This window comes from Sycon ciliatum, chromosome 2, assembly GCF_964019385.1.
Source record: "Sycon ciliatum chromosome 2, ocSycCili1.1, whole genome shotgun sequence".
In the NCBI taxonomy this organism is placed as follows: domain Eukaryota; kingdom Metazoa; phylum Porifera; class Calcarea; order Leucosolenida; family Sycettidae; genus Sycon; species Sycon ciliatum.
In genome coordinates, this window is record NC_088644.1 from 39,293,849 (window position 1) to 39,306,455 (window position 12,607).

Sequence of the window (12,607 nt, forward strand, 5' to 3'; positions counted from 1 at the left end):
AGAAAACTGCGAAATCTGGCAAATCTGGAAAATAAAAGTGCAACTTTTAGACGACTTTTTCTGAACTGGCGCACGGACTGCATGCTAGGGAGTCGTCAAAAAGTATTTGTAGCCCTGCCTACCACATACATGTGACATAGGCCATGTCGACTTCCAAATGTGGCTTCATCTCCGTACATGCGTGAGTCCAGATCTGTTCTGGAGATGAAAAATGTGTACCCATGTAGACTCTACCATGTGTACCGGCACGTTTTTTTGTGCCAGTAGATCGGCGTAGGGATTCGTAAAAATACTCCCCGCAACAAATATAGGCCCATACCGTCATGATGTACGTCATTATAAGGTCATGCTTGCATCATTGTTGATCTACAGTCCAGTTGAGATCGAGAATGAATGCAGTGTGGTTGGTTGCTCCCCTCGCCCCTTGGCTTGCATGTTGTCGACGACGGCTTTCTTCTCATGGGGAACCTGGCTGCGGCGAGTTTTGAGCTGTAGATATGCACCGAGTGCCAAGCTTCAGCAGTACCTAGCTTCTAAGTAATAGTGTCGCAGGGTAGATACTGTGAGTTACGCTGACTAGAGGAAAAGGAGACAATCACATTGGACAAGTTTACCAGGACAGGTGACACAATGTCGTTTTCAACATTTCTCGTGGCATTCTGAGGATGGGAAAGCGGCTTATGAAAAGCGAAAATCCGGCTACACCGGCGAATAGTCAACCTCGCTCGCCATCAATCAGGAGTATACAAGGCCGACCACGGAAATCACCGTCCGTGTCATCCGCGAAGAAGTTTGTCAGTCAAAGTGAGTTGGGATTTTTCATGACCTCTTCTCTCGTTGATAAAAGTCCTAATCATCGCGGCTCGTGACCTCGCGTATGAGCTCCGTGTGGTTATGGGTTTTCAGGGGCCAATCGCTGAATGTCCCAAGTAGGAAACGCATATAAATGTGCCATTTAGAATAGTACTGAAGTATCGTTCACTTCACTCTCAGCAGTTTGTCGTTTATACAGTTACAGAATGATACAGTCGAAATAATATTTTTATGACGTATACCATAATAAAATACAGTACTGTCGGGCGCCGAAGAACGGAACGCCGAAGAACGACCTAGCTAGAATTTCACCAAGCACAGCATACCAATGTATACACGGTGACTCAACTGCGCATAGACTGTAATACATGAAAATAGGAACGGTCTAGGCTAGGAGGCTGACCCCCCCCCCCCCCCCAGTTCTTCGGCGACCGACAGTACTGTACTGCATAGTATTATATCCCCCCACGGGGCCGTCACCACTAGGCGCTCTTAGCCGAACCAATGCACGAAGCATGCGCACACCAGCACAGCAAGGACGCTTCCGTTGACAGATAATTCGTTTACGCCTGTAGACAGCTGTTTCGCTCCTTTGAGCTCATCAGTAGAGGACTTCGAATGATAATGGAGTGTAAAGGAATGATCTTTTATACAGCAGAAACGGCACCATAATCCCCCATTTCCGCTGTGTTGTTTCGAAGTGAACAGAAAGAGAGGGCAGTGGCCAATGAAGCAGGGTGCTGTCGGCCAACACCGGGTGACCCATTCCCCTAAACCATACAGTCGACTCCTGATAATTATAACGAACACCATTGTGCAGGAGAATTAGTTCTTTATAGCCGAAGTTTGTTATAACAGAAATGCACTTACACTATACAAGCAGCAAGTCATAACTGGCAAGTGGCCCATGACAGTATGAGTGCACTTGGTTTACATGCAGCCCTACAAGATTTGGTTCATTGTAAACGAAGCCTGTTCGCTATAAAGGGTCAATTTTGTATGGGTTCAAACAGGGACATGAACAATGGTTCACGAATCGCTATATTATCACGAACTTCGCTATATGCGAGTTCGTTATAAGTGGAGTCGACTGTAGTTGTGAAACTGTTCATGCAGTGATAGTGCTACACGTGCCAGCAAGAGTGGATAAACAAGAGTGTGCAACTCCCGGATCCGCGCGGATGGGTTGGCCCACGGCGGAATTTTTTGTTGACATAATCTTTTCGACCACCCACGCGCTGCTAGTCTTTTGGAAAGTTTTGCCTTGTGCACTTGGCCGGGCTTACATTACAATGTCGGTGCCCAGCACGTGCTCTCACACTGCTCTGCGGCAAGAAGCGCATTTTTTTCTGAAAAAAGGTGACGTCAACAAAAAATTCCGCCGTGGGCGGGGTATCTGGAGATTGTGCAGGAGAGATCCGGAGTTGCACACTCTTTGTTTATCTACTCTTGATGCCAGTCTATAGATGCGTGCATTTGCATTGGTCTGTGCATGCTTGAAGCGGCCTGCACACGATAGAGTGATTAGTGGCTGGACTGGGCTCTAGGGGGACCAGACCGGTCCGAGGGACGGAGGGGGTGCACTGTGTTACTGGAAAGCAGGGAGTCATAGCCGCATGATCTAGGCAGACGACACGAGGCACTACTACCATAGTTCCCAGGGGCAAACTAGTCGATCCTGCAAGTCCTCCATACCCTGTCCAAGTGACTGGGCACATGCTGGTTGCCGGTTTGGTGATCTTCGCTCATGAATGGTGCTTGCACTGCTGTGGCCAGCCTGGAGTGTGTTCGTGCTATATGGCATTATGCCCTACTGTTTCAGTCTAATATGTGTCTGTGTGTGCATCTGTGTGTCTGTGCACGTCTGTGCGTGTGTTTTTGTGTGTGCGTGCATATGTGTGTGCACGTGTGTGTGCATGTGCGTGTTGTTCTCGCGTGCACTCTGGCGTATCTTCTCCCACATGTGGCAGGGCGATCATTTGCAGACGCTCGCAAAGCACAGGCGGTGCGTAATTACCACAAGATGATGAGACAAAAAGAGAAGGCGGCTGGGGTGAAGGTTAGTCAATAGAGAGTTCAGTTGCATGTTATTTTTGACGTGACGCGCAATTTTACGTCAAATTTAGCGTAAAACTCCAAATTTCGACGTGAGCTGCAGGTCACTCGCGTTGTTTTCCAACGCGCGAGCCAAATAACGCGAGATGAGTTTTCACGTCGCGTCAAAAATGAGGTTCAGCTTAACCTCTCTACTGACTTGTGCATGCAAGTGAAGTCCACTGACAGCACAATGCTGATCAACTGAAATTGAAGATGAGATCTTCAGCACAGCACATGGGCAACTATTCACTCTTTTTTTGCGAATGCTTCGCTGCCATAACATGGGTGGTTGGAGTCGGCCGAGCTGGCTTGGCTTGAGACGAACCAATATTCTGGGTAATATTTTTCCTGCTCGGTCGCGCACATAGTGAAATTTACTGGGGTTCTTTAAACATATCTTGTCATGCAAGGGTGGAAAAATGCCCTCGAATGGAAAGATTTGGCTTGATTTTTTTCAAATATTCAACGAGGTAGATCCCGGACTCCTCTACTACACCCCTTGGGCAAAGCTGGACGAATCAAAAATGGCTTCCGACGCCCACGCATAACATGTTCAGTTGACCGAAAAGTGGCTGCGCACCTGCAACAGAGTGCAATATTTTCATTTGTGTACGTACGCATAACACATTGGCTGAAGTGATGGTGGGAAGGATCGGGTCTACTTTGCGCTACCTCAAGTTTCGTGCATGGTTATTGTCAAGATAATTACCCCGCAGCCAGTAATCAAGCCGGGGCGGAGAGAGAGAGAGAGAGAGAGAGAGAGAGAGAGAGAGAGAGAGAGAGAGAGAGAGAGAGAGAGAGGGGGGAGTAGGGAGGGAGGGAGGGAGGGAGAGAGAGAGAGAGAGCTAAAACTAACTAAAAACTGTAAACTACTTCAAAAGGCCACCAACTTGTACTGCTTAGCTAGGCCAGCCTTGGCCTCCGTCGCATGTATTACCTTGACTGGCATGGGCGGCTGGTGTAAGCCTGCTACGTATCCCCAAAACGAAAGAACTTCTTCTGCGTCTTCTGATGATACGTCTATGATTCGTTCCCGCTTGCAGTGTATCCGATCTGATAGGTGGCCGTACAAATTTTGGGTGTCAATAACTGGAAACTTCGGCTGGCAGCTGCAAGAAGGAAATAGACTGGCAGCCAGTCCCTGATTCCAGTACTTCGAGACGAATGTGTTCATTGTTGTCATTGTGATACGTTGGGAGGCAAGTGTTTCTTTATCCTTAGTAGTAACATACTCTGCGTTGAGGAGGATATCTTTAGCTCTTTCGAAGACAAATTGGCACTTTCCTCTTTGCGTGTCGGCGCACGAATCATACCGCGCTGCTGCAAGGTCCGGATTGAGATTCACCTTCTCCACCTGGTGCTCCATCCTCAGCTCCACAATCCGCTGCTCCATCTTAGCCTTCTCCGTCTGCAGCTCCATCTTACTATGCACATCTGTACGCATGTACATCAAGTGCTTCTGTTACCCTGACCAGTACTTACAGCCCAGGCAAGTGCGCCTACTGCGGCCGCGGCCTAGCACCTCCGGATCTGAATCTTGTGAAAGTTCAGTGATTTTTGGTTGTTGTTAGAAGTGCTTCCACGAGTTAGTGTTGTCGTTGAAGAATGCGTTCTCTCCGGTAGCCTTCATACATTCCACCGGCAAAATTTGTCGTCGAACAGATGCAGACTGGCGATATAATTCACGTTAGTATCGTGGCTTGTCCCTACTTACCAGCAACAGATAATGTCGGACTATATCTTGCACTAGGCTGCAGACAAGATTTTATGTATCGGGTGTAGTACGTTCGGCGTTGCAAGAATGTGTGCAGAGCATTGTTTATATTGTCAGTAAAATACTCGTACTCGCTCGAATACTTGCTCGTTTTTTCAAAGGGTACTGGAGTCCTCGATTTTGAAACTCGTTTCACCCCTACTTTAGGGCTTAGCAGTACTGAAAACCCACATTATGCTGTGCGATATTCTCGCTGTACATACCTAGGATGCTTTCAACTCGCAGACATAATCTCTAGCAGATACAGATTGCCCTGTCTTCAAGACCCTAATGCAGGCCTGCAGACTCTTGTGCGGGGAGGGTTCTCTCTTCCCCCCCCCCCCCCCTCTCTCTCTCTAAATATAGATCCTCTAACCTATATCAGGTCACACAGTCATGTTGCAGATGCAATTCAGTGCCAAACATGGCAATGTGATGAAGAATAGCATCATACCCTAAAGCAAGCTCCTTGGATAGTCATTTCTTACCAATTCCTTGGATAGTCATTTCTGACCAATGTTCCCGTATGGGAACATGAAGTCGAATAAGGCTGCAGTGACTCTATCATCAATATACAACTGAATATTTCTGTTCCAGGACCTCCATCCTTACATACTAGATACCGCACAGGCAGAACTTTGTTTGCTCAACACGTCCACTGCCGGCCCTGTACATTGCAAGTGTCGCCAATATATTGTATAGAGGATATGCAATGCACGTCATGTAGTACATTTGCCACCGTCAAAGTTCTTCTACCTGTGGGTTCTCTGTGCCCACTAACATCAAGAGTACATAACCCCCCAGAGTGTGCAACGCCTGATCCAGCTCTGCATAGGGTCTTGGTCGAGCGTAATCGGATCTTTGCGTCGTAATACCGTACGTATCTGAGGGGAGCCCGGGGAGTCGTGGGTACTCTCGGATCAAAAACAACGGTGCCCTGCCTCGAGACCGGCCTTGCGCTGGTGTGGAGTGTACGCATGACATCAGAAGATCCGATTACGCTCGACCAAGACCCTATGCAGAGATGGATCAGGCGTTGCACACTCTGGGGGGGGGGGGGGGGGGGGTTATGTACTCTTGCTAGTATCCTGTAAATGGGCATTTTGCCACTTAGCTAGTTCCCATGTAAGGCAGATTTGACATTGCATATCCTCTTAGGTTGAGTTGGGTAACTCCGCTCTTCTTCCTCGCTCACCGAAGGAATTTCTCTAGTCTCCTCGCGCAACTGGGGAGCACTCCAAAGGAGAGAGAAAGATTTTTATAGGGCGGCTTGGTGTGAGAGGTGGACTGAGACTTGACGGCGCTAACGGCGAATATCAAGACCTTACGGCCACGGAGCTGCGGGACTCTGCGCTGGTCGTCTATCCGTTTGGAGGCAAAGCAAACGCGGGCAACATTCTGCTGAAGCGAGCGTGGAGCTGAAGCTGGATTGGTGACTGACGTACCTGCTTACTCCACAACACCGGCGCATAATGATGTGCATGTACAAGACTTCGTGAGTATTCAACTCAAATTCGTGTTCCGTCAGCGTCAGTATCAGCAAGTACAGTCATGTAGTACAATTTGTTCCCTAAATAACTTCGGGACAGTCTGTTCATGGTTTTCATTCGTATTGGACTCGTTCTCTACACTTGCGATAATTTAGCGGCAATTCTAACGTTGTAGCATTGTTCTCTCGTAATTTAGTGGAACCTGTATTGAGTAACTGAGTTTTATGTTTCGTTACATTGTCGTCAGATCTCCTGTGTACCGGTTTTGTGGCACAATGATTATAGCCATTATATTTGGTCGTCTCCATTCTTGTGCAATCATGCATATGTAGGTTGGTTCTCTTCATGTTATTGTGACCAATTTCATAGATGTTGGTTGCCTTGTTGCTTTCTCTCCCCTCTCCTCTCACCCAAGCCATTCTGCATAAGCGAAGCTGTGGACGCAGCATACTGCTGCTACACTTCAACGCGGGAATGCGTATAATAATAATAATAATAATATCCTCTATAGCTGAAATACACGCATGCTGATGATGTCTGCATGACCTACGGCCACAGGTTCACACGTACGAGTAGTTTTGATGTGCTCCTTGTACCCCACTGCGTACTGTACTTGGCCTGCACAATCACTTGAAAACCGCGATGATAGATAGTGAAATACTGCAAAGTGAGAAACTTTTGCTAGAGATTAAATTTCGCTATTTTCGCGACCATCACACATTTGCGAATATAAATCGCCGCCAACCTCTCCGTACATTGATTGTAGACAGTACAAGATCCGACTGAAGAGATAGAATCGCAAAAGTTTCTCCTCGTGAACCAGCCCAATTTATGAAAACGCTAAATTTGCGCGTTGCGAAAGTTTATCGCTTTACAGTAGAGGGTGTTGAATAGCATTTTCCCGCACGGGAATACTGGTGGGAGAAAGGTTAACATCGCAACCAAGAGGACAAACTGTACGGTAACCAATATTATGACTACTTGTACAACGACGAAAATGTGAGAGAGATAATGAAATGTACAAGTAAAAGGAAAAAAACGTTCAAAACAGTTTTCTCGTCACGATCATCAGTGAACGTACATAGCAATGTAATGGTTACCGCATAATTTGTCCTCTTGGTTGCGATATTAAATTGTTTACTAAATTTCTTTTGAATCTCCCTGCCCTCTCTCGGGGAGACCCACATGATCAGCTTCTGGCAGTGCAAGTACAAGTACGACTGTGCTTGTGTGTGTGTGTGCGTGCGTGTGTGTGTGTGTGTGTGTTCGTGTGTGTGTGTGTGTGTGTGTGTGTGTGTTTGTGCATGTGTGTGTTTGTGCGTGCACCAATGCATGCACGTACGTCTGCAATTGCTCCCCAGGCATGCTCCAGTGCTTCAGACAGTGCGTTTTTCTCTTCGATTCCTGACAGCAGTGATCAAAGCCAGCACAGGTCAGCTGCTTCATCACCTGTCCCCTCCCAACGAGCACTGTGGGCAAAGCAGCGCTCTGTAACCATGCAGCACTTCGATGTTCCCGCAGAGACGGAACCAGCTATTAAAAGTCACTTTGGATCGCGTCGCAAAGCAAAATTTCACTCGGCATCCTCGGTAGATCAGGGTTGGAAAGGCACCATCGAGCCGGACTTTTGTATGGCCGATTCGTCGTATGATCCCGAATCTGACACAGCGGCTGAGCCTGCAAGTGTCCTCCGAAAAGGGTAAGTTCCCATTCAGCTTCTCAATACTAGTAGAAGAAGGTTGGTGTAGTTTGTATTATTCTTGGCATGCCTAATAATAATAATAAAATAATACACACAGCTCGCATATTTCCTGAACCTGTTAGACAGGAGAAAAAAAATGGGGGTGCTGTTACCAAGCAAATTGTTGCCTTAGTTTGTAGTTTTGAGGTTGCTGATCAAGACGGTGAACGAACACCTTCGGTGGGAGTTTTAGGCTGCGGTACAGCATTCAGCCCTTATACCCCAGAATCGAACGTGGCCCTGTACACCACCCGGTACCGACGCATACACCAGTCTCCTGGTCGCCATACCACTAGTGCGGGGTTACATTTCGAAAAAGAGTCGTATTTTAGAAGTTTCGTGGTAAGTAGGAGCTCACAAATTTTTTAGAGCTGTTTCTGACTAAGTTGTGCCTGCTGAAGACGATAAAAGTATCGGCAAGTCTGTACAGTTGTCCGTTTGTTAGATATGGCGATCTTCCGCTGCATACGGAAATTGTACATGTACTCGAACCCAGTCATTCTAGGGTATAGTGGGTTTCTGCATACAGAGTCCGTCAAGAAGCATTGTGACGTTTGAAGAAAAGCTTGCTCTAGAGTGTTTTGGAGCCGAATCGGGCGGGCAGACCCGAAGCGGAACAGGCACGATCTGAGCAAGTGTATGGTGTGCCAGGATTATACACCTGACGCGCAGGACAGGCGCTTGGCAGAGAAATTTACTCAGTGCGCCACATACGAGACAGAGTTTAGTCTGCTCGATGCTGCTCGTACACACAGCCACGCTAGAATATTGAACAAACTTGAAAATGAGGATGGTATAGCGAATGAGATCACGTATCACCGTAGCTGTTTTTCACTGTACGTAAACAAGAAGTCTCTGAAACATCTTGCTAATGATGCAGTAGATTCTGATCTGGCCCAGAATGGCGATGTGGAGGCGCAGGCATTCATGAAATTGTGTGAGTGGATTGAAATTTGTGTCCTCACTCAGAGTAACTCCGCAACAGATATGACTGAAGTACGTAAACGTTACAGTCGATTCCTGGACGAACTAGGATTGATTGGTCATGTTCAGAGGTCCTTCGCGGTGAAGCAACGCCTCATGGAACACTTCGGCGACCGGTTGCAGTTCCATCAGCCGCTTGAGACAGACATGTAAATAGTTTGGTTGTCTTTTCACTTGTATTTAACTATGTCGGCTCAGAGTCATTGCTACTGTACTCTAATTTCTGCTGCGCTTGAGTACATGACACAGCCAATGTACTTTTCATTTTTTGTAGCACCAACACGAAATTTGTATCAGGGACTGAGCGCCACATTGCACAACTCGAAGTTTTTGACAGCCATGCCACAGACTCGCATGAAAATCAATTTGATTGTATTTGTACAGTTTCTCGCACTGACCTTGCAAGTCCACCTAAATTTTACATTTTCCTTTTTTCAATGTATTCAGCTGAATGATGTTTTATTGCCACCAGGGAGTCGTACCCTCCCTGACTGCCACCAACTGGAGTCTAAAACGGACTCTGTATGCAGAAACCCACTATACTCTAGAATGACTGGGTTCGAGCACATGTACAATTTCCGTATGCAGCGGAAGATCGCTATATCTAACAAACGGACAACTGTACAGACTTGCCGATACTTTTATCGTCTTCAGCAGCCACAACTTAGTCAGAAACAGCTCTAAAAAAATTGTGAGAATGCATGCAAATGGATTCATGAATCGATTCAAGTGCATAGTCGAACGCATGCAGCCACTGTACTCTAGAATGACTGGGTTCGAGTACATGTACAATTTCCCTATGGAGCGGAAGATCGCCATATCTAAGAAACTGACAACTGTACAGACTTGCCGATACTTTTATCGTCTTCAGCAGCCACAACTTAGTCAGAAACAGCTCTAAAAAATTTGTGAGTTACGAGTTTCTAGAAAATACCACCTTGGACCTAAGACTACACCCAGGCAGCAACTTACAGCACCTGTGCCTCGAGTGCAGTACTTTAAAGAAGTATCTCAATGTGAGAGATTGATCAAGTTGACCGAAGAGGAGTTGGTGCCAGTGCTGAATGACCGACCATATACTGTCTGTGCTCCAACGTGTGTGTGTGTGTGTGTGTGTGTGTGTGTCTGTGTCTGTGTCTGTGTTCCTGATTCTTGCAGGCCAGCAGTGGGCAGTTCCCTGCTGACCAAAGATCGCAGTCAATCATTTGGCACAACGCATGTAGCAAGACATCCGTCAGACGAATCTTTGAACACCGCTCAGCGCACTCGCTCTCTTGAGCGCAAGCGCAACAACCTCGATCAAACAAAGCGCACTGGAACGAGCCAGCCACGAATGGCCGTTCGCGTAAAGTCGGTTCTAAGCAAGCTGGCTGGCTGACGTCTGCATCTCATCAGATGTGTTTCTGTGGCTCAGCTTAGGCCGTTGAACACGATGTCCAGTGTCTGCAATGCCTCTATGCTGCTGTCTGCAAGTGTACATGAACTGCACACTACAAACCCCTTGTGAAGCTCTTCTGCAAACAACTGCTCCACTTTTTTGGTGAATCGTGTCACCTTCAAGACATCTTCGATGCAAGAGGACTACCCCATGCTGCAAACATCAGCAATCAATTCTTGGATCATCAAGTTCGGACAGTGGCCGATGTAGAGATCACTCTCCGTACTTGCACAGGCACGTGCTACGCATGCGTTCTCTGCATATGCATGCTCCACATCATCGCTTCCTGGTTGTGCAACTGTGCAACCGTTCCTCCGAGCTGCAATGCGTCAACCACCACTGCCTCTGCACGTGCCACCACTGTGATTGCTGGGATCAACACTGTGATTGCTGGGATCAACACTGTGATTGCTGGGATCAACACTGTGATTGCTGGGATCAACACTTGTACCCATTGCTTAGATGTTGCACCCTTCGGGCACCAGGGCGCGAAGAATACTAAGTTTTCCCATCCAGTTAGATTGATAGCATTTGTTCAAATTCCAAAATTGCCCGTGATATTTTAGCCAGTTCTTCTGGAAATCAACCTAATATATTTTTTCTCTTTCACAACTATCTGCCCTTTTATAGTCGATTTTCACTCCTATGGCATTTTTTCTCTTCGTAATAATAGATACCGGTTTTCGCACTTCACTTCCCTTGCTTTGGAGTCCCTGTCTATTCCGGATTCGTAGTCCCGTGCGTGTTAATGAGCATTGCTGAGATTTGCCCGATTTAGGCTGTGCCGTTCGCACCATTTCGTTTTTACCCTTCCAAACTGACTGATATTGTAGTGCACAATTTAGAAATTCAATCTATTTCCTTTTTTTCATCCTGCCTCTGCGGGGAAGAGACGCAAGTAACACGTAGTATACTAGTATGATAACATATTATGTAGCTCTAACTCTGACTCCTTTATATTTCCTCATTTTATCATCATTTGAATGAAATTCGAAATATGAAGTACATTTTTGCTGTGCATGTTCATAAGTGTCGGTGGGGTTGAAGCGGTACTGGGTACCCTGGTACATGGTACAGGTGCAAATCTTTCAATTTTATTGTATCAGGTTGTTGCCACAGGATGTAGCCTTGTAGGATGGTGAAAATGTACATGTACATGTTCCAGGCACTCGCATAGCTGCGGACATTCTCTCATGAAGGCCACCACACACCTCTGTCCCCACAGAATAATGCGGACGAAATCCTAAAATTATGTGGCAAATATGCGGGATTATGCTGTCAGTTTTATGCCTAGTTGTTGCACTTTCTGACTGTATAATAGTATCCAGTTACAGTGGTGGAGAGTTACTCTTTTAAACTCGTTTCCATATGTCCTTTTCCTTTCTACTTTTATTATTGGCTCAATACCCGAGTTCCAAATTGCACACCTGATGAGCCGTCACGAACCATACGGCGAAACGTACGTCGTGTGAAACAACTTGTTTTGTAGTCAACTAGTCCATCACAATGTCATGCATGAGGAGCACTGTAGGAGTTTGGCTTTCGGCTTGTACAATTCGTTTTCGCAACGCTTCCCCCTTCTTTACTTATCTTTGATATTTATGACCCACCCAAGTTGGGTGGTGTGCTGCTTTGCTGCTTCGAATTGTACTTAGACCGCTTTGTCAAATCGCCAACTGGTTTCGTCATCGTCCAGTAACAATCGACATTCTTTGTTCCGTTGGGACTGTAGCTTGTGCTCGTTTTCGTTGCGCTTGCCTTCCCCTCTTTGGTCTTTCCATAACCTTGAACCTTCCAAGTTGGAAGGCTGTCGGTTAGCGCTACGGAGATGTGTTGAAGCTAGGTGTCAGGACGTTGAATGTCTCAGTACTCTGTCAGTTTGGTGCCTAGTTGTTGCACTTTCTGACTGTATAGTAGTATCTAGTTACAGTGGTGGAGAGTTACTTTTTTAAACTCGTTTCCATATGTCCTTTTCCTTTCTACAATAATAATAATAATTATGCGAAATCTCTTGAAAACGCGGATGACAGCCAATAACGCGGAAAATTGCGCGTCCGCGAAATCGCGGTATCCTGTGGGGACAGACAAGTATACTTGTACATACACACAACACCCACACACACCTCACCCACATATCCTGCCCTTTTAGAAGAATACCGTTGGGTGCGGCGGGAAGGAACGCTATCGAACAGACGTCTCCGCTCCAGGTATTACCAGAATGAATTTATGTCGGTGAAGAAACAGCCCCGGAACCAATGGGTCCTGATGAATGCATTGCTCCGCAGAAAGAC

General features: G+C 46.7%; 1 protein-coding gene across 1 annotated transcript; it reads left to right on the forward strand.

Annotated features, from left to right (window-relative positions):
* Positions 1–396: 396 nt before the first annotated feature.
* Positions 397–11,324, forward strand: LOC135810878 (uncharacterized). The gene is made up of 4 exons (XM_065324287.1): positions 397–804; positions 2,784–2,872; positions 7,515–7,852; positions 10,037–11,324. Exons 1-4 carry the CDS (start codon positions 666–668, stop codon positions 10,254–10,256), a joined length of 786 nt encoding a protein of 261 aa, XP_065180359.1. The 5' UTR covers positions 397–665; the 3' UTR covers positions 10,257–11,324.
* Positions 11,325–12,607: the final 1,283 nt, after the last annotated feature.